The 23,013-nt window shown below is 38.8% G+C and overlaps 1 protein-coding gene across 3 annotated transcripts in view; it reads left to right on the forward strand.

The window, feature by feature from the left end:
• The window catches only part of EXTL3 (exostosin like glycosyltransferase 3), a 137,217-nt gene that overhangs the window by 109,368 nt on the left and 4,836 nt on the right, over positions 1-23,013 (forward strand). For all 3 annotated transcript variants that reach the window (XM_058720789.1, XM_058720791.1, XM_058720788.1), the window contains 3 exons: positions 4,304-4,431; positions 8,722-8,866; positions 16,875-17,003. In XM_058720789.1, coding sequence (XP_058576772.1) covers positions 4,304-4,431; positions 8,722-8,866; positions 16,875-17,003 — 402 coding nt within the window. The remainder of the gene's footprint in view (positions 1-4,303; positions 4,432-8,721; positions 8,867-16,874; positions 17,004-23,013) is intronic.

A 23,013-nucleotide genomic window follows, 5' to 3' on the forward strand; every position in this document is an offset into this window, starting at 1 on the left:
TTTGATACATAAAGTTATCAAGTCTTTATTCCATATTCTGAAAATAGAATGGACAGGGCTAAATTAGGGTTTATTTCCTAGTCGTTTGGTTATTTGCTCATTTATAAAATGTGCTGAACACCTACTGTATGCCAGGCACATTGCTCGGTACATTCTGGTCAGTGTCATAACCAGTAACTGACTTAGTAACTTGAGGGTCAGTTTTCATGTCCACGAGTTACCAAGGTATAATCATTAGGCATGAGAAAATAGCCAGTGTTGAAGAAGCAGGAGCTGTTTTTTAGTTTTAAAAACAAAACAAAACAATGTCAACAAAAATGAGCAACATGACTTATTACTCTGGTTGACTCATTTCTTTCCTTTTCGATCTGCCGTTTCTCAAAAATCTTAGATGCCATTGCTGATCTGATGGATGTCTGCATTACAGATATTTAAGTTTTTTAGTCCTTATGTTTTTGGTGCCAGAATTGATAATAGTAGGTTTGCTGAGCAAAATTTTGTCTAGCTATTAAGCAGTCTAGCTTTGAAGCAAAACTGTTAGAAGAAAGCTTTTACTCTTTCCTCCTAGTTAATTTTAGTTTATATTTGCAATGTCTGTAAGTGCAGAAATCTCCTTTTGGTTGTAAGGAAAAGGTAAATTGTTCTTAAATAATGAACTGTATGTGCTGTACTGTCTTCTGAATGTTGACTCTAAATCAGAGTATCTCCTCAGTGGCACTAATGACATGTAGAGCTGGATAATTCTTTGCTCTGGGTGGTTGTCCCATGCTTTGTAGTATTTAGCAGCATCCCTGGCCTCTGCTGACTAGATATGAGTAGCTCACCCCGTTCCACTACCAGTTATGACAACCAAGACTGTCCAGCGTCATTGTTTTATATGTTTCTTGGGCAGAATCGCTCATAGTTAAGAATCACTGCTGTAAATTCTTAAAGCAGACTTTTTGACCACAATTGTTTGTGAGCCAACCAGAAATAAGCTGCTGCAGTTCATGATGCTGTGTTTCTGTGAATCCTTAAATCTTTCCTTTCATTCTGATGGCTATTGCGTCAGTTCTCTAATCCTGAAAATCTTGCTGCCATCCAGCCCAGAGGGGTTGTGCCAGGATGAGCAAAGGTAGTATGTATACTATATTTCTGGAATCCACAGTAGTTGTTTGTAATGGACTTGCCTCTTACTGGACTTTAATAAACTTGCTAAAAAATACAGATGTCAAATCTAGGCTAAAACACATTTGGTATTAGATCTTCAGTTCTAAGTCTTCCAGAAGACAAGCAGGTCCTCTTGATTTGGTTTATTTTGTAAATTGGACAAAAATTTTGGATGTGCTCTAGGCATCAAATCATGACTATTTTAGTTTGTGTTGTTTTTAGAGTGAATGAGGTTGTTTATAAGATGGTCACGTTTGGCTGATGAATAAGTTCCATTTTTGCACACAGTATGGGGCTGTATTTAGGAGAGAGGTTCCTCACTTACCTTTGCACAAGTAAGTGGTGGAGTGGGAATGTGAACTCAGGCTTTTCTTTTTAAAAAAAAATTGTCTCTATTTTCTTTTCTTTCTTTCCCCCCCTCCCCCTTTTTAGAAGGAGAGTGTGTGAGCTGATGAGAGGGTCAGAGGGGGAGAGAGAGAGAGAGAGAATCTTGGTCTGGAGCCTGACACAGGCCTTGATCCCATGACCCTAGGGTCATAACTGAGAGTCGGACACTCAACCAAATGAGCCATTTAGGCGCCCCCAGGCTTTTTTGATGGACTCCAAAACCATGCTTTTCCTCTACCAACCCTCTCAAAATTTAATGTGCATAGGAATCACCAGGGGATTTTGCAGGTTTCTGACTTGGTAGGCTTGGGGTAGGCCTGTGTTTCAAGAGAGCCCTAGGGGAGGCCCGTGTTGGTGGTGTTTGGCTTACACTTTAACTACTAAAGTTCTGTGCTGTGTTCCTGGATTGCTAATTTTGCTGTAGATAATCTTCCTAGTGTCTAACCTGTAAAACTGATAATCTACAGTTGAATATTCAAGAATTGAGTATGTTTTCTTCATTTTAAGCTGTGTGTATTTGCTGCTAGAGTTGAGGGGGAGCTTTGTCCACCTGAGCTGCCAGAATTGCAGTTCTGTATTAAGTGGATGCTAGGTGTGTTAGGAAAGTAAAATGAATGACCAAGAGTGGTTTGTTGGGGGTGGTTGAGCAAACAGCTGCCATAGTGCATTGATTCTAAGGTGGATGTTATTTTATATTTTAACATCTCTGAAATTGGGTGTGTCTTAAGATAGATGGCATTTTGTGTTTGCTGAGGTTGGCATTTGGCTCCTGCTACTTCTGACCATTTCCCTGCTCCCTGGGGATGGAGCCCAGCAGCTACTATGGTGAGTAGTTTGTCATCTCCCCCTTCCTGCTCATCTTTACTGCAACCCAGACCTCAGTGCTTTGTTCTGCAACTGCTGAGTCTGAGCTTGGGAGACCTGGGCTTGCTTCCAGGGACTTTTTATATGGCCAAACGTGCTGCAGGGCAAGGGGGATTTCTGTGTCTATTGCTTGGCTCTGACATCTGTTTTCTGTAGTAGCAAATCTGATTATAGATTATAGATCCTTTCTTGTCTTGACTTGGGAGGAACTCCTCTGGGGCTGAGGCAAAGTCTTTTAAGACTTTTTAAAGCTCTTTAGTAAATTAAACATTCTAAGTGATGTTTGGTTTGATGAGATTGATAAATTTAATGTAAGTTTAGCAGAAAAAGACTGATTTGGAGTTAGAAGGCACCAATTAGTGTCTAGCTCTGCCACTTGCCATTTGTCCATGTACAAGGTGAGAGTTGGCTGTATGATCTGTAAGGCCTTTTGATCTCTGAACTAATTGGATTCTAAGTATGTTAGAATGCATTAGTTGAAGTATGAGGACTCTGCTCTAAGAACATAGAAGTGATTGGGGCACCTGGGTGGCTCAGTCGGTTAAGCGTCCAACTTCAGCACAGGTCACGATCTCGCGGTCCGTGAGTTCGAGCCCCGCGTCGGGCTCTGGGCTGATGGCTCAGAGCCTGGAGCCTGCTTCCGATTCTGTGTCTCCCTCTCTCTCTGCCCCTCCCCCGTTCATGCTCTGTCTCTCTCTGTCTCAAAAATAAATAAAACCTTAAAAAAATTAAAAAAAAAAAAGAACATAGAAGTGATTAATTTTGACAAGGGTGTAAGTTGACAGGAGGCATGTGAGCTGGGTCTCCAGGGAGAGAATGATTTTGGTAGAAGAAGAGGAGAAAGAGTATTTTAAGCTATGGAGACAGTATTTGTGAGATCACAGGAGTACCTTTGAAAGCATTCATAAAGTTTTAGACCATGAATATAATTCCATTCATCAAGCTAGGTAGAGCTTATTCTCAGTACAAGTAAAAGTTTCTGTTGAAAGTAAGATGACCCTCTCTGTCTTTCTAAAAAGATGATTCCTCAGGAAGTTCCCTTTGTTTCTGGTTTTTGAGAATAAATTGATAGTTTCCCATTAGGTGGATTAATTAGATATAGGTACAATAAAAATAAAATGAGCTATTAAAGTACTGAGTATGGTCATCTTCATATTGGGCAAGGTGAATAACAAAGCTACCACCTACATTGTTAGTAAACTGTGCTTATCTAAGATGTCTAAGTAAAACATTTTCTTTGTAATGTAATTCTGTTTGGGCACTAATCTTTGTTTTATGAAGAAAATACTGCTTTGCATATATGGGTCACTTTGGATAGAGAATCTTTGAATTGGGATTTGCTGTAAGTTAACACAGCTGTTAATTTTGCTGAGTTAGGTACCCCTTGAAAGAAAAAGCATCTGTATGTGTAGTCAGTGGGAATTGCAAAGGTGAGGTAATTAACCTCAACTGGATGGGCTCTCCTTTTTTAGGCATCAGAAATGACACAAACTCAAGGGATTTCTGAGTTGGGCTTTAAAATTTATGAGTAAGCCTGGGGATTTCAGAGCTGGGAATTATAATCTCAGTTCTACTCTGCCACCTTGTGTTCTCTTGGGAGAGTTATTTTTAATTTCTGTAGACTGTTTATCGTTTATGTAAAATAATACTCAGCTTTAACTTGTTTCACAAGAAAATTAGTTAGCAAATGAATAAAGCTTAAAATGCGAAATCCTTATACATGTGCTGAATTATAAGATCAGTTTCTGTTCCTGAAAGACATGTACTGGGTTTTATGAGTGGTAGGCAACCTGGCAAGATTATTTAGTAAATTTAGCCACAGTCTCCTTTGACCAGAGGCAGTTTTGGTTTTGCATTCTATAATGCAGCATTGCTCATTAGTGTTTTTCATTCCTCCTTACAGGTGGTCCGGACTGAGAAGAACAGTTTGAACAACCGATTCTTGCCCTGGAATGAAATTGAGACAGAGGCTATCCTGTCTATTGATGATGATGCTCACCTCCGCCATGATGAAATCATGTTTGGGTTTCGGTGAGCAGCTACTTTTTAATCAAGAAACATTTTTGTTTGCAAGTGACAGAAAACCAACTCAAAGGTGGATTAGGCAGCAAAATGAATTTCTTGGCTGATAATAAGTACTCAGAGGTAGTAAGGGCTGACAGGACATAGCTGGATTTTGGGTCTTAGGTGATGTTGGAGAACTCCATTTCTCTTCATCTCTAGGTTTTGCTTTCCTCTTTGTTGCCTGTGATCTCCCATAGGCTCTCCCTTTGAGGGAGGGCAGGGAGATGGATTCTGTGACTGGCTAGATCAGGGTTATCTGCCTGGCCCTGGAGCTGAAACTATATCATCCTCCAGCCACAAACATGGACTGAGTGGAGGCAAGAGATAGTTCCCTAATGGAAATGTGAGGTTTTTGTGTTTGCAGGAATAGCTCCCAGTCAGGCAGAAGCAACATGTTGCTATGTGTTAGGGTAATGGAATGGTGCCAGAATCCTGGGGCTTGAAAGATTTGGGGAAAGATGGGGTTAGGAGCAAAGATCCAAGAGGAAAAAGAGAGGGAGGAGGAGGTGGTTCTTATCAAAATGCGTGACATTTTTGAATCCATACTGTGTTCCAGAGACTAGCTGAGCACTTTGTGTGATTTTATCTCATTAATACTGTTCTAAAACTTGACGATGTAAGTTGTACTCCTCTCCATATTACATAGGAGTAAACTGAGATCAAGGAGAGCGAAACCATGATGTTAGAAAGTAAATGGCAGAACTGGAATTCAAATGCAAGTTTGTCTGACTCCAGAATTTCCAGTCAATCACTAAACTATATAGTTTTCTTGAATCTTAGTAGTTCTTACCGGGGTTTATATATCCCAGTTGAAGGATCATTACAGATAAGAGAATGGAGTACATCAGGGTTATTCAAAGTGTGTCATGGACTACTATGCAGGCCCATGGGCAGTTTATTATGTGTCCACAGTGAAGTAAGTACAAAAATTGAGGGTAGGCCTTAGCAACTTTAAAGCAATTTGACATTTATTGTGACATCCAAGCTTGTGATCATTTTCTTGCAATTCATTTTTGGGTAATGTTTATTGAATACAATTCATAAGTCATACAATTCACTCATTTAAGTGTAATCATTCAACAGTTTTTAGTATATTTACAGAGTTATGGAACCATCACTGTGATCTTTTTAGAAATCTTTTATTACCACTGAAAGAAACCCTGTACCCATTAGCGATCACTTCCCATTTTCCTCCACCTTCTCTAAGCCCTAGGCAATATTAATCTATCTGTGCCTCTATAAATTTGCTTATTGTGGATATCAAAAATAAATGGTTCCATATAACATGTGCCATTTTGTAACCGGCTTCTTTCACTTAAGAGATTTTAAAAGGTTCACCCATCTGGGGGCGCCTGGGTGGCTCAGTTGACTGGTTAAGCATCCGACTTCAGCTCAGGTCATGATCTTGTGGTTCATGGGTTTGAGCCCCATATCGAGCTTTGTGCTGACAGCCTGGAGTCTGCTTCAGATTTTGTGTCCCTCTCTCTCTGTCCCTCCCCCACTTATGTTCTGTCTGTGTGTCTCTCTCTCAAAAATAAACATTAAAAAAAAAAGGTTCACCCATCTGAGCATGTGAGTGTATTTCCTTTTGTATATATGCATTTGGTTGCATATATACAACCAAATATATATGGTTTGTATATTGGTCCATTTCTCTGTTGGTGGACATTTGGGTCATTTCTGCTTCTCGGTTATTGTGAATAATGCTCCTGTGAAAATTTATTTTATTTTATTATTTTTTTTTTTTTCCTGTGAAAATTTATGTACAAGTGTTTGTATGAACATTTCCTTTCTCTTAGATATATACATTGGACTGGAACAGCTAAATCATGTGGTAACTCCAACATTTTGAGGAACTGCTATATTTTTTTCCACAGAGGGTGCACCATTTTATATTGCCACCAGCAGTATATAAGTGTTCTAATTTCTCCATGTCTTTGATAATACTTGTTTTTCATTTTTTATTTATAGCCATTCTATTGTTTGTGATGAAGTGGTATTTCAGTATAATTTTGACTTGCATTTCCCTAATGACTAATGATGTTGAGTATCTTTTTATGTGCCTAATAACCGATTGTAGTGTGTTGGTAATTAGAACATTAGCACATTTAAAGAATAATTCATTAAGGGTAAGGCATACCAAAGCATGACCTATTATACTATGGCACATGAGTTAAACATATTTAGTGCAGCGCAGGTTGAGTATAAGGTTAAGGAACTGATTATGTCCTTTGTTTTTATATGTAAATCAGTAGCATTATTTATAGTCAATATTTTAAAATGCCTAACTTTCAAATATTCACTGAGGCCATACCGTCTAAAACTACTGATGCATTGCCCCAAGAATTTATTTAAGCCTTTATCTGAATTTATCTCATACCAGTGCTTCCGTATTGATTTTTTCCCTTATTATTTAATAGCTAATTAACCATATTTTTATGATATATAATTAGCCTTATTTATTATTATTTAATATATAATTGACCATATCATGGTTGGCAGCCCTTAAAACAAATTAGATATGGTACCTTTTGATATCATGTATGTAGCAAATGAGATTCTGTCCTATTAAGGACTAATTGCATTATATTGACTTAAATTAGCCAAATCAGATGATTAAAATATTCAGTTTCTGGGGCGCCTGGTGGCTCAGTCGGTTGAGCGTCCGACTTCGGCTCAGGTCATGATCTCACAGTTCGTGAGTTCGAGCCCTGTGTCGGGCTCTGTGCTGACAGCTCAGAGCCTGGAGCCTGCTTCGGATTCTGTGTATCCGTTTCTCTGCCCCTTTCCCGCTCATGCTCTGTCTCTCTCTGTCTCTCAGAAAATGAATAAATGTTAAAAAAAAATTCAAAAAAAATTCAGTTTCCTATTCTTTCTGCTGCTATTTCAGGACTAGTAGAAGTAATAGGCATTTGAAGAGATCAATATTTTTAGGAGTACTGGTAGAACATTTGGATATCCTGGTGGTATTTATTAGTAATTCTTACATTCTGTAAATGTCAAAGTATTTAATAAAAACTTCTTGTAGCTTTTTGGGCTAGTAATTTGGAGTCCTTCTTAGGAGATAAATTAGGACAGAGGTAAGACTTGGGTAGGAGATGGCAGAAGGCCACCTAGGAGGCTGTTATATTGTGATAGAAGTTGTGGTTTCTGGTGTATTGGACTAGATTAATTGCTTTCAAACTTAATAGGAGAGGAAGTCTTTTGGAATGAAATCTTTTTTGTGTTTTAGGAATTGAAACTCCATGAAAGTGATGAGAGAGTTTCTCAGGCAGTTTAAATCTCTGTTTGGGGGTGAGATGGAGTGGGGATATGGTGGTTTATTGCTTATGAAACCAGAAGCACTTCTACAGCTTGTAGGGTTCTGTAGACAATAAGTACTTTCAGCTCTATGATTTTAGCCTGTGAAATTGGGGAACCAATTTTATTGTCCTACCTTACCTATAAATTTAGGGATTATATAAAAGTTTAGCCTGGAAACATACTGAATTCTGAATTTATTATTTCACGCATTTACGAATCTTTCATTTGTATAGTCCTATAGACCACTTCTTTTGATGGTACAGGTTTTGGCCTCAGCTGTGCTCAATTCAGGAATTAAGACTGTTGCACCTACTCCAAGCAATAGTCTCCTGTGGTTAAACCAGTGGGCTCCAAGTTTTTTTTTAATGGTGTACCCCCTCATTAAAAGAACAGTTATGTATGCAATATACGTAAAATATATACAAGTCCTACTGTACTAACATATTATGCTCATGTAAAACAAAACTTTCGAGAAAAAATAAAAATAAAAAATAGAAAATAGAACAGAAAAAAATAGAAAATAGCACATAAAAATATAACAACTTTTTTTGGAAATTAAGATTAAAAATAAATAGAAGTAGAAATTGATATTTCTTCCTACTTGTTAGCAGATTGCTGTTCATACCCCATTTTGGAGACTCTTGACTTCTAGTTAACTCCTTTCCATGTTATTCCAGCTTGTTCTCTCTGTAAAGGCTTAGAGAGGTGCTGGCTGCCAGAAGTTAGAAGAGCAGTAAGCAAGTGCTTATTAAGGAAACTACACGTGGCACTCTTTGCTTGTTTTTATCCTGTTTGGCCTGTGATTGATCTTGTTATTTAAAGAAAAACCTTTTAAAGGAAAAAAGAAGTAACAGCCCAAGGACCAGAGCCTGCAAGATAGAGACGGTAATTTAAACTTTCTGGTTATCTTAGAGCTTCATACTCAGGTGTGTGCATATACTTGTGTTTTTCAAGGGTGTGGAGAGAAGCACGGGACCGCATTGTGGGTTTCCCTGGCCGTTACCATGCGTGGGACATCCCTCATCAGTCCTGGCTCTACAACTCCAACTACTCCTGTGAGCTGTCCATGGTGCTGACAGGTGCTGCCTTCTTTCACAAGGTAAGAAAAAGCTTGATAAGATTGGCATGAACTTGGTTAAGAGTTGAGCCTTTGGGTGGTAGTGAAATGCTGCCCTAAAGTTAGCCATCCTAATGTTTCTTATATGTTCATTTTTTTTCTTTTAATTTTTTTAAATGTTTATTCATTTTTGAGGGACAGAGTATGAGTGGGGGAGGGGCAGAGAGAGAGGGAGACACAGAATGCAAAGCAAGCTCCAGGCTCTGAGCTGTCAGCACAGAGTCTGATGTGGGGCTCGAACCCACAAAGTGTGAGATCATGACCTGAGCCGAAGACCGACACTTAACTGATTGAGCCACCCAGGTGCCCCTCTTATATGTTCCTTTTATGCTAGAAGTAAGTTATTTCTATTTTTAAAGATTGTTTTCAAGATGCTCAAAGCAACTCTGGGATAAAAAGTCAAGGTAGTAAGGCTGCCTGCACGATTGCATGTAGGCCATTAGGGAAATTAGTTTACCTTTCTGGGCATTGGCTCTCATCCTTAAAACTGAGAGCTTTGGGCTAAATACTGTTGTTTTACCATTGCCATCCTAGACATGGCCTGGCTGATTCTCTTCTGATTCAGGCTAACCCACACTATCAAACCCCACTATGAGCCTCTGTAGTGGTTGTGCAAGTTTTATTTATTCCTTAGAGCTTTCACCATGGCATGCATCCCAGTTTTTAATGAATATCCAAAATGCATACCCCTGCAGTCATTACTTTTCTCCTGTATTGTTATTGCTAAATGTTTTTGCTCCTGACTCATCTTTCGTCTGTATCTTGTCTATGCTATGAAGTAGCCACTGGCCACACGTGGCTATTGAGTACTTGAAATGTGACTGGTCATTATTGAGATGAGCTGTAAGTACAAAGTGCACACCAGATTTTGAAAATTTGGCATGAAAGAAATAATGTAAACTATCTCAATAATTTTTATATTGATTGTATGTTAAAATGCAATTATTTTGGATACACTGGGTTAAATAAAATATGTTCTAATTAATTTTACTGTTTCTTTTTTTAATTTAATTTTTTTAAAATTTACATCCAAGTTAGTTAGCATATAGTGCAACAACGATTTCAGGAGTAGATTCCTAAGTTACCCTTACCCATTTAGCCCATCCCCCCCTCCCACACCTACTCCAGTAACCCTCTGTTTGTTCTCCATATTTATGAGTCTCTTATGTTTTGTCCCCCTCCCTGTTTTTGTGTTATTTTTGTTTCCCTTCCCTTATGTTCATCTGTTTTGTCTCTTAAAGTCCTCATATGAGTGAAGTCATATGATTTTTGTCTTTCTCTGACTAATTTCACTTAGCATAATACCCTCTAGTTCCATCCATGTAGTTGCCAATGGCAAGATTTCATTCTTTTTGATTGCCGAGTAATACTCCATTGTATATATATACTACATTTTCTTTATCCATTCATCCATGGATGGACCTTTGGTCTCTTTCCATACTTTGGCTATTGTCGATAGCGCTGCTATAAACATTGGGGTGCATGTGTCCCTTCAAAACAGCACACCTGTATCCCTTGGATAAATATCTGGTAGTGCAGTTGCTGGTTTGTAGGGTAGTTCTATTTTTAGTTTTTGAAGAAACCTCCATACTGTTTTCCAGAGTGGCAGTACCAGCTTGCATTCCCATACTGTTTCTTTTACTTTTTAAAAATGTGGCTACCAGAGATGTGACTCACATAATATATCTTAGATAGTGTTGCTCTATACCTTTCCTTCCAAGTACTTCCTCTGGGCTCTGAAGAATCCCTTTTCTTAGATAGCCAATTCCCTGCACCCCTCACTTCACAGAATACCTCTTCTGTCTCCTTGACCTGATTAATACCTGACTTTTCTCTGAGGACAGTGCTTCCCCTTTACCCTGTTCCTATATTTCTTCCTGGGACAGTGATTTAGTCTACTCATTTCCCCAGATATGTACTTTGGAGCAGGGAAGGTACAGAGAATCATTTTTATTGCTTACCAATGACACTTCCAGACAATTCTCAGCTCTCATATAAAATCTCATTTGAGTCTCATTTGAGCATCTGTCTTGTTGCTTCCATCTAGGAACCTCCTAGTTATTTCTTCCTGGTCATCAAAGACATTGCCACGTGGCCCATCATCCTGATCTCCACTCCATGCCCTCTCTCATCCTGGGCAACTTGCACACTGTTTTCCCCATAAATGTTGAAGTGTCTTAGAGTTCTGGCTTTTGTATCTAGTGCTCTTCTCACTTTGTGTTTTCCCTAGACATTCTCTCATATCTCAAGGTCTTGTGGATTAACATCTACAGGCTGGTGATTTCTGTGTCTATATTCCAGCCTTGGCTGTTGCCTGAATTCTGTACTCCTATACCTAATGATGTTTTCAGGACATCCCCTATATGTCCCTCTTCAAACTTCAAACTGACATCCCAAGTTTCTCCAATCTTTTGTCCCTCATGTATTTCATATTTCCTGTGGTGGCATCTTGTGACCCACCTCAAACAGAACCTTGAAAGCCATCTTACTAGGGACATTTTGAACTAGACCAAGAAATCCTTAAACTTTCAGATTTTTTTTTTTCTTTTTAAAACTTAATGTGTGAAGCTGATCTGCTTGTTCCATCTTGAATCTCACCCTTGTGCTTATTTTCCAAACATGGGTGGGCTTTGGTTGGATAGGAGCTGCAAGTAGGATTAGAAACTATCGGCTGAGAAACCATACTTAACTGGAGTCATTTATTTTCCTACTGGTCATCTGAGAAAGAGCCACCAATTTTAGCATTGCTACTCATACCTTAAGAATTTACTTGCCTTCTGAAAAGTCTGCCTGTTCTCAAATTCTGATTGCTCTTTAAAAGTTACAATAGCCATATCCCTTCACTTTTAAGTAATAAATAATTTACTTAATAAACCTTAGGGTTTTTTTTTTTTCTATTTGAAAATCTAGAGCAAAGGTTATAGAGTAGCAGCCCTCAAGCCTTCTGTGGCTAACAGAAATGTTTATTTAGTCCCCTAATGCCATCCCATGCACTGCCAGGTTTTAAACACCAGAGAAGTTTACACAAACATCTGGACTTCGGTGAACATGAAGATCAGGTCATACTTGGGTGTTCTTCCTGCCTGGCACCAATTGCCTGAAGCTGTGTAGTCACTGTCCCCTGCTGATGGGCTTGTATGCACTTATTTGCCCCACGTCTCTTTATGTTTCTTACACCAGTTTTTTTAAAGTGTCACTTATTTATTTACCTTACTTGTTTGGTCCTTGAAAGCAATGAAGTTGGTCATCCCTGATTTGAGAAATCAAGTTTTCTGTTTATAAGTACCAATCAATAAAAAATTTTAAACCTGTACCTCATATATGTGTGTATTTATTTATATGCACTACTGTACTTATAGAAATTTTTATAATGTTGAGATAAAGATGAAATAAAGTTTCAAAATGATATTCTTACTGAATTTTTATATTTTAGTGAAAGCAAATGATTGAATATTCTTCTTCCTCCCTCCTTCCCTCCTTCCTTCCTTCCTTCCTTCCTTCCTTCCTTCCTTCCTTCCTTCCTTCTTCCTTTCCTTTCCTTTCCTTTCCTTTCCTTTCCTTTCCTTTCCTTTCCTTTCCTTTCCTTTCCTTTCCTTTCCTTTCCTTTCCTTTCCTTTCCTTTCCTTTTTTTGTTTTAATTCCAGTTAACATACAGTGTTATATTAGTTTCAGGTGTATTATTTTAAAACCTTAATTTGACACTGTCTTATGGCAAGTCAGAGATCTATTTCTTTTTTTTTTTTAATGTTTATTTTTGAGGGAGAGATACTGAGCGTGAGCTGGAGAGGGGCAGGGAGACAGACAGACACACACACACAGAACTAGAAGCAGGCTCCAGGCTCTGAGCTGTCAGCACAGAGCCTGATGCGGGGCTTGAACCCACGATCTGTGAGATCATGACCTGAGCTGAAGTTGGCTGCTTAACCAACTGAGCCACTTGGGTACTCAGATCTATTTCTAAAGTAAGCATATTTTTGATAATTGGTTTTAGTCACTGTCCATGTAAGAAATGCCACATTGCTGGACTTATTAAGTCATGATATTCATCCACTAATTTGGTAGCATTTTGTTAAAATCAGCTTAGAATTTTCATCTTCTGAAATGCCTTTTTTTTTTTTTTTTTAAGGAAACTAATGAGAAAGTGTTACTTTTTCTTAGAGTAGGTTCTAAATGCATTGAAACTTTTCATTTAAAATATTTTTAAACAGGCTACAAAGTTTTTATTTTTTTAAAATGTACAACATTGGGGCGCCTGGGTGGCGCAGTCGGTTAAGCGTCCGACTTCAGCCAGGTCACGATCTCGCGGTCCGTGAGTTCGAGCCCCGCGTCGGGCTCTGGGCTGATGGCTCGGAGCCTGGAGCCTGTTTCCGATTCTGTGTCTCCCTCTCTCTCTGCCCCTCCCCCGTTCATGCTCTGTCTCTCTCTGTCCCAAAAATAAATAAAAAATGTTAAAAAAATAAATAAATAAAATAAAATGTACAACATGAAAGCGTTTATTTATGGCATCAATCATAATCACATAATGGTGGAAATACTTCTAAACATTTGTGTTCATAATGTCTTCTCCATATTTTTATTTTTTTATTTTTTCAATATATGAAGTTTATTGTCAAATTGGTTTCCATACAACACCCAGTGCTCATCCCAAAAGGTGCCCTCCTCAATACCCATCACCCACCCTCCCCTCCCTCCCACCCCCCCTCAACCCTCAGTTTGTTCTCAGTTTTTAAAAGAGTCTCTTATGCTTTGGCTCTCTTCCATTCTAACCTCTTTTTTTTTTTTTTTTTTTTTTCCTTCCCCTGCCCCATGGGTTTCTGTTAAGTTTCTCAGGATCCACGTAAGAGTGAAACCATATGGTATCTGTCTTTCTCTGTATGGCTTATTTCACTTAGCATAACACTCTCCAGTTCCATCCATGTTGCTACAAAGGGCCATATTTCATTCTTTCTCATTGCCACGTAGTACTCCATTGTGTATATAAACCACAATTTTTTATCCATTCATCAGTTGATGGACATTTAGGCTCTTTCCATAATTTGGCTATTGTTGAGAGTGCTGCTATAAACATTGGGGTACAAGTGCCCCTATGCATCAGTACTCCTGTATCCCTTGGGTACATTCCTAGCAGTGCTATTGCTGGGTCATAGGGTAGGTCTATTTTTAATTTTTTGAGGAACTTCCACACTGTTTTCCAGAGTGGCTGCACCAATTTGCATTCCCACCAACAGTGCAAGAGGGTTCCCGTTTCTCCACATCCTCACCAGCATCTATAGTCTCCTGATTTGTTCATTTTGGCCACTGACTGGCATGAGGTGATATCTGAGTGTGGTTTTGATTTGTATTTCCCTGATGAGGAGCGACGTTGAGCATCTTTTCACGTGCCTGTTGGCCATCTGGATGTCTTCTTTAGAGAAGTGTCTATTCATGTTTTCTGCCCATTTCTTCACTGGGTTATTTGTTTTTTGGGTGTGGAGTTTGGTGAGCTCTTTATAGATTTTGGATCCTAGCCCTTTGTCCGATATGTCATTTGCAAATATCTTTTCCCATTCCATTGGTTGCCTTTTAGTTTTGTTGGTTGTTTCCTTTGCTGTGCAGAAGCTTTTTATCTTCATAAGGTCCCAGTAGTTCATTTTTGCTTTTAATTCCCTTGCCTTTGGGGATGTGTCAAGTAAGAAATTGCTACGGCTGAGGTCAGAGAGGTTTTTTCCTGCTTTCTCCTCTAGGGTTTTGATGGTTTCCTGTCTCACATTCAGGTCCTTTATCCATTTTGAGTTTATTTTTGTGAATGGTGTGAGAAAGTGGTCTAGTTTCAATCTTCTGCATGTTGCTATCCAGTTCTCCCAGCACCATTTGTTAAAGAGACTGTCTTTTTTCCATTGGATATTCTTTCCTGCTTTGTCAAAGATTAGTTGGCCATACATTTGTGGGTCTAGTTCTGGGGTTTCTATTCTATTCCATTGGTCTATGTGTCTGTTTTTGTGCCAATACCATGCTGTCTTGATGATTACAGCTTTGTAGTAGAGGCTAAAGTCTGGGATTGTGATGCCTCCTGCTTTGGTCTTCTTCTTCAAAATTACTTTGGCTTTTCTCTTCTCCATATTTTTAAAAGAAGGCAGTTCTTCTTGTTTTCATGTCACCTTCCCTTGTTGAGGAGATGGATTATGTTCTCTACCTATGTTCTCATTTGCACACTAATGGCAGCCACTGTCCATTTAAAGGGTTGACAGGGACTTGGGTGGCTCAGTCAGTTAAGCATCCCACTCTTGATTTTGGCTCAGGTCAGGATCTTTTATTTTGTGAGATCAAGCCCTACTTTGGGCTCGGCATTAACATCAAAGAGCCTGCTTGGGATTCTCTCTCTCCCTGTCACTGTGCACCTTGCTTGCTCTCTCTTTCTCTCTCTCTCTCAAAATAAATAACACTTAAAAAAAATAAAGAGTCGGAAAATTTTAATCCTCTTTCTGTAAGAGAGAAATGTATAATTCATCTTTTAAGTTCACTTAAGTACTTTGCCGTAAGATAACCAGCAAACCACTATGTGGTACAAAAATTTTATTATCATTATTTCACTACATAGATTCTAACTATTTAAGGTAATAAAATATATAAATCCGTTTTATTGGGCACCTTACCTATTCATTCATCATTAGCACATTGCAACACATCATAATTAATAATTGCCTTGTTTTATAGCATTTGTCCTTTTCTGTGGTATAAGTATTCTTGCTGCGACTGATTTCAAGCTATGGACATGAGTCACTGAACTTGAAGTTAGGAAGGGATGGGCAGTTCTGCACCATTATATAGTATTGTCACCATCCAGATATGGTAGATATAAACAACCTCAAGATAACAGTAAAATGTAATAAATAATAGTAAGCTAATTAAGTGATGTGCTTTAGGTATTTATTGGTTTTAATATAACTTATTTAATTTTAAGTGTATGTGATTATATTTTTAATAATGGCTATTTTTCATAACACGCTCACAGAATTCCTAAACAGTCTCACAAAATTCTTGGTTAGCAATTGACATTCATTAGCAGGTGTGAGCTAGCTTTCGCACACCATTTTGTGGGCCTTTCAGGACAATTTCCAGAATGTAGACTTCGGGGCGCCTGGGTAGTTCATTTGGTTAAGCATCTGACTTCAGCTCGGGTCATGATCTTGTGGTTCGTGGGTTTGAGCCCCGTGTCAGGCTCTGTGCTGACAGCTCGGAGCCTGGAGCCTGCTTCAGATTCTGTGTCTCCCTCTCTCTCTGCCCTTCCCCTGCTCTCACTCTGTCACTCTCTCTCAAAAATAAAATAAAACATTTAAAAAAAAAGAAAGAAAGTAGGTTTTTACTCTGAGTGAAATGAAAAGCTGTTGAAGGGTTTTAGACTGGCATGTTCAGTTGGACTTGTGTTTGAACATGATCACCCTGCTGTGCATAGAACGGACTGTAGGGAAGAAAATATGACAGCAGGGAAACTGTTTAGGGGACAGTATGAATAATCCAGGCAAGAGATGATGGTGGCTTGGAGCAGGGAGTAGCCTATGGCAAAGGTTGAGAAATAATCAGATTCTAGAATCCATATGTAGAGGAACTGAGGGATTGGATGTTTTATGGCTCAATAACCAGGCTTTCCCCCACACTTATCCCTTATTGTCGTTGTCACAGAATGTTCAACTGAACCACTGTCTGACCTAATTTGAAAAAGTCTTTATATTGTTGTAAAATGAACTTTTGATCCTCAAAGGGGGGTGATAATGGCGATTTGGACGGGAAAATTATTTATTATTGCAGAAGATCTGCCTTGTAGGATGTTTAGCATCCTTGGCCACAACCCCCTAAATAAATGCCAGTAGCGATTCCACTAATGATTGTCACACCCAGCCCTCCCACCCCCACTACACTTCCTAACAGCGCCTAGATCCATGTATGTTTTTGCTGAAAGCCAAAGAACTGTGGCCTCTAACAGAGTATGTGATTCTTTTTCTACCCCTGACAGTATTATGCCTACCTGTATTCTTACGTGATGCCCCAGGCCATCCGAGATATGGTGGATGAATACATCAACTGTGAGGACATTGCCATGAACTTCCTTGTCTCCCACATCACTCGGAAACCCCCCATCAAGGTGAGGGTGCCAGTACTTCTGGAATTGGGGGTGCATGTGTACTTCAGTCACTTATTTTGCGGTAGTGCAATAGGTAATGAACCGTACCTCAGAGTCCTCATCTGCAGTTGTTGCAGAGTTAAGTGAGTTGTTCATACAGGGGCTCTCTGCCGCTAAGGTGTAAATGGACAGAACTCGGAGGGTTTGGAACTTGGATGGGGAAAATGTTACATCTTTAATTTTCACTAATCTCTAACTGGAGTTAGCATTTCCATCAGTTATCAAACATGCTACAGTTCCTAAGAGTATTTACAGTAACTGATTTGTCACCAATAGAACTGACAGATATTTTCCTATCACATTACATTTGTTGCTGCATCTTGAAGTATTATTTATGTTCACCATTGCTTTGAAATTATGGTAGTTACTAACTTTTCCATAGATCCATGGCATAAAAAATGTAAGGTTTCTGTGTTAACATACGTAAAGCTCTAAGAATAGTGCCTGGCACATAAGTAGTGCTATGAAAGGCATTTACTCAAAAACAAATCATCAGTACCTTCTGGATTCTAGAAATTTGAATTCTGTTTTTGTCTTTGAGTTAGTGAATAGATTTGACCAGAATATAATAACTTAATACTCTGTGCACAGAGAGACTGGTTACATAACCTTTTATGTCATCATCGCAGGTTCAGACAAGTGAAAGCTCTTCTGGTAGGGATGAGGGTCGGCCTCGTAAGGACCTTGCAGCAGTTAATATTTGAGAACCTGTTTGTCAGTTCAAACTAATAGTATTTATAACTATTCTGTCAGTATTTATGTTATGGATTCACACCTGCTGTCCTTGACGTTAAAAATTAAAAAGCTGATTAAGATCCTGTTGTCTTTATTGTTAAAAAGGCATATTATTTAATTTTATAAAATAAGTTTACCTTCACGTATTAATTAATAATAATTGGGCGGATATTTCATTCCTCTTATATTTTGAAGGTAAGTTGTAGACGAAGTAACCACCAGCATATGCTAATGATACTCCAGTCATATCTGTAGTGGTAGCAGAGTGGTAAACAGAGGACCTTGGGTCCATGCAACAAAGCATAAAAGGAAAGAAAGAAAAGCAATCGGAGGCCTTATGCATTCATTTATGCCTAATCAAACCTTTTCCCAAGTATGGCTCAGCATTATAACTTAACTCCGGATTACTCCATAGTTTTTTTCTATTCCTGGGCCTTCTGCTAAAGCCTCACAAGAAAATAATTAGCAAAACAATGCACCAAAAAATTTTTTTAAACTGTGAATAATAGTCATTACAATTACTTATATAAAAGTATAGTATGTTTCCCAGGTGCAGTGATAGATACTAATTAAATATTAAATGAAAATCTTTGTTTTCATTTTATGTGATGTTAAACAGATAAAAAGCACACTTCCTTATAAACGTTAAGCTAAAGAGACAGGGTTCTCAGAAATTAATGATTGGTGCAATTTTCTTTTCTTTCTTCATCCTTTCTTATGTGACCAGGGACTAAACTTCATCCAAGATGTATGCTTCTATTTATACTTCCCTAGTAGATCAGAAGACATTATCCATGAAAATTTAAAGTATCTGAGTGATTAGGTACCTAATATCATCAGTCACCTGAAGCACTCACAGACATGATGAATTTTTCATCCTTATTAAAGCATGTTTGTCTACCATATTAGGCCAGTGTTTCATGAGCCAAACCATCTCTTCAGTGTAGAGAGTTAGACACAAATAATTTGCACTTGGTATACATGATCCTTACCAAGTAAAAACTTGAAAAATAAGTATTCTCTGTGAATTTTCTCAGTTCTGTGAGAATATAAGAAGAGTTCAAGATTAGGATGACTTTTTTAAGTCAAAAGTCAATAAATTAAGAATGTCTTCAAATTCTTAAATTAATTCCTTCAAATTCTGAGTCCAGTGATTTACTTAATAGTATAGAACCAGTTTGAGCTAAATATTTCAATTAATTTACCTAATTTTTAAAAAAATTTTTTTAATGTTTATTTATTTTTGAAACAGAGAGAGACAGAGCATGAAGAGGGGAGGGTCAGAGAGAGGGAGACACAGAATCTGAAACAGGCTCCAGGCTCTGAGCTGTCAGCACAGAGCCCGATGTGGGGCTCGAACTCACGGACCGCGAGATCATGACCTGAGCCTAAGTCGGCTGCTTAACCGACTAAGCCACCCAGGCGCCCCTAATTTACCTAATTTTAATAGTATTAGGTATATGTGCTATTTTATGTTCTAAAATAGTAATTCTTTTTTTCCCTTTAACTACTTCAAATTTTCACTATCAAACTATATTCTCTCCCTTGTTATGATTAAGCAGGTATGACTGTTTTATACGATTAGCAGTGTTCTTTGAAAAATGTTAATATTGTAGGTGCTCCTGGGTGGCTCAGTCATTTGAGCATCCGACTCTTGATTTTGACTCAGGTCATGAACTCAGGGTCATGGGATCCAGCTTCTCGTCAGGCTCTGTGCTGACTGTGATGCCTGCTTGAGATTCTCATTCTCTCTCTCTCTCTCCCTCTCCCTCTCCCTCTCTCCCCCCCTTCCCTCCGCCCCTCTTCCCTGCTTGTGCTCTCTCCCCCACCCCCACAAAAAGTATAATAAATAATAATAAAATGTTAATATTTTAACAATATTGACTAAATAAAGAAAAAGGAATTAGTTTCATATTATTGCTTTGAAAAATGTACTGTTTTCATTCAAGGAGGAGAAGATCTAGAATGTAAATAAGCTTCATTCAGAATAAAGGGCTTAAGGGGCACCTGGGTGGTTCAGTTGGTTAAGCATCTGACTTCAGCTCAGGTCACGATCTCACAGTTCATGAGTTCAAGCCACATGTGGGTCTCTGCACTGACAGCAGGAACCTACTTGGGATTCTCTGTCTCCCTCTCTCTCTGCTCCACTTACACACACACACACTCTCTCTCAAAAATAAATAAATAAACATTAAAAAAAAATAAAGGATTTAAAAGCCCAGCAGGAATTAAAAAGGAAGTAGAGAGTGATAAGGAAGTAGAGGTAGAAAGCATAAGTATGTATCTTAATTCTCTGGTCATAAGAGAGACTCACCATCTGTTGAAGGGCTTTCCTTTCTGTTACTATGCCTGACACTAATACTTCTCTTGGACTGAATGTTCCCACATAAAATATAATCTATAGTATTGGTTAAGTGTTAAAAGTTCAAACTTCATTTTATAGTACAGCTGTTGCTTCATGTTTCTAAATTCCTTTGTTTTGTTACATAATACAGTGTTTTATAATATATAAATACATATCCCAAAATGTATAGAAATATATTTTATAAATGTACTGGGGTTGCTGTCTCAAATTTATTTTTACTGGTGGGGCACATAATTAGAAACCACTGCTTTAGTGAGAACAGCATAAAATATCTTTTTGTGTCAAATGGGATCATTTGCAGGGTTAGGGGCTTCTCTGTGGTTAGATGGTGTCTGGGATGAGGAGGAAGATTTTCAGGTATAGGGAGAACAGACTAGAATACTGGACATAGATGCTGTTTGATAATATCCTTCTCTTGACGAATCCTTTTTTGTTTTTTTATGTTTATTTTATTTTATTTTTTTTTAATTTTTTTTCAACGTTTTTTATTTATTTTCGGGACAGAGAGAGACAGAGCATGAACGGGGGAGGGGCAGAGAGAGAGGGAGACACAGAATCAGAAACAGGCTCTAGGCTCCGAGCCATCAGCCCAGAGCCTGACGCGGGGCTCGAACTCACGGACCGCGAGATCGTGACCTGGCTGAAGTCGGACGCTTAACCGACTGCGCCACCCAGGCGCCCCTTTAATGTTTATTTTTGAGAGACAGAGAGAGAGAGGGAGGGAGGGAGGAAGGGAGGGAGGGAGGGAGAATGAGTGGGGGAGGGGCAGAGAGAGAGGGAGACAGAATCCGAAGCAGGCTCCAGGCTCTGAGATACCAGCACAGAGGCTAACACGGGGCTTGATCTCATGAACCACGAGATCATGGCCTGAACTGAAGTCAGACGCTTAAGCAACCCAGGCGCCCCTTTTGATGAATTCTTGATGCCCATCTCCTGTTTCAGTGAGGGTGGTGGAAAAAGTGGTAACTCACTACTTCCTGTACACAACAAGGATCCTGTGAGAACTGGGAAGTTGGGGGGCCTGGTGGGCTCCTTCACAGGGACCAAGGGACCACCTCTGTAGAAGTCCTGACCCCCTCAGACTTTTAGCTGTGTGGTGAGCAGCACCTCGGAGCACTGACCACTGTTCACCCGGTTCAACTATGGAGACTTGTGCGCTGACAGCTATGATTGGCTATATGTGATGTTTACTTGTTAGCTAAAAATTATGGGATGGGTCATTTAAGCTTAATTTCTTCCCTCAATTTATATTAGTAATAATAATTTTTAAATTATTTGTTAAAATATCTGTTCATAAATAAAAATTACTCAAGCCTTTTGGCATTTTTTTTTTTTTTTTTTTTTTTTGGTTTTCTGTGGTGGTAGCCTTTTTATTTTTATTTTTTTTTAAATATGTACTTTTTTGTAGTCTGCTTTTTAAAAAGTTCACAGTAAATTTTCTGGTTCTGGCAGTATTGTGGACTAGGTAACCTAAAAATAACATGTTTTTAGTGTTTATGTAACAGACTTTTCTTTCACTGTATAGTTGGGCTTATTATAAGACAGGAAGGGGGAACTAAAAATGAGAGTGGCAAGCATGTAAGGTGTCACTGGAACTCCCTTGGCTGGGATGCTGTTAATTTCATCCTTCCAGAGGCTTGTGTTTTATCACTCACGTGAAAAGGAGTGAAGAACCGTTGGGCCTGTCAAAGGCAGAGAATCGGATACATCTGTACATATATGAATAAAGTGCTTATTATATACACACACACACACACACACACACACACACACACACACACACACACATATATGGAACGCTTGCTATTTACTACTGGTTTACAATATGTGAATGAAATGTTTTTAAAAAGGGAAGAATATAACAAACATGCGTACCCAGCAGTTTTGCCAAATATTGACATTTTGCCCTATTTGTTTCAGATTATATATTTTTCTTCCTTTTTTAAAAAAGAAACAAATGGAGTAGATCCGTGTATCACCCTGTTCATTCCTCTTCTGCTGGGTCATGGCTACATGTACCTTCGGTTATACTTGATTATGCCAAACTATCTTCAAAACAGATGTACCAATGGATATTCTCACCCACACTGTATAATAGTTGCAGTTCCTACACATCTTTTTTTTTTTTTTTTAATTTTTTTTTTTTTCAACGTTTTTTATTTATTTTTGGGACAGAGAGAGACATAGCATGAACGGGGGAGGGGCAGAGAGAGAGGGAGACACAGAATCGGAAACAGGCTCCAGGCTCCGAGCCATCAGCCCAGAGCCTGACGCGGGGCTCGAACTCACGGACCGCGAGATCGTGACCTGGCTGAAGTCGGACGCTTAACCGACTGCGCCACCCAGGCGCCCCACCTACACATCTTTATTAACATTTGGTACTGTTAAACTTTCATTTTTGCCTACTTGATAGGTATAAAGTGTATCCCATTGTCTTAATTTACACTTGCCTGATTATTAGAGAGGTTGAGCATTTTTCTCCTTGTTCCTTAGTCATTCTCCCATACCACCCGCCCTGGAGGGAGGGCAGGGCGAAGAGAGGCCTGGCTCCCACAGGCAGGGGTGGGCGGGAGCAGCTCTTAGCAGGCCTGAGAGTTCAGCCAGGGAATGGTAGTGAGTCAGGGTCTTTTTTTTCTGTTGCAGGATCAGCTTTGCCTTTTTTGAACTTTATATAAATGGAGTCATACAATATCTCCTCTCCATGTCTCTCAGTCTTGCTTTCGTATTTTTTAAAGCTTTTAGTTGATATTTTCTATTTATAATAATTTTATTATACTTTTCATCACTGACCTCTTCACACCCATCCATTGATTGAATTCAGTATGCTTTTCATTCCTATTCTGTTTGGTTCTTTTTCATAGTCTCTAGGAC

Source organism: Neofelis nebulosa, chromosome 3 (genome assembly GCF_028018385.1).
Source record: "Neofelis nebulosa isolate mNeoNeb1 chromosome 3, mNeoNeb1.pri, whole genome shotgun sequence".
In the NCBI taxonomy this organism is placed as follows: domain Eukaryota; kingdom Metazoa; phylum Chordata; class Mammalia; order Carnivora; family Felidae; genus Neofelis; species Neofelis nebulosa.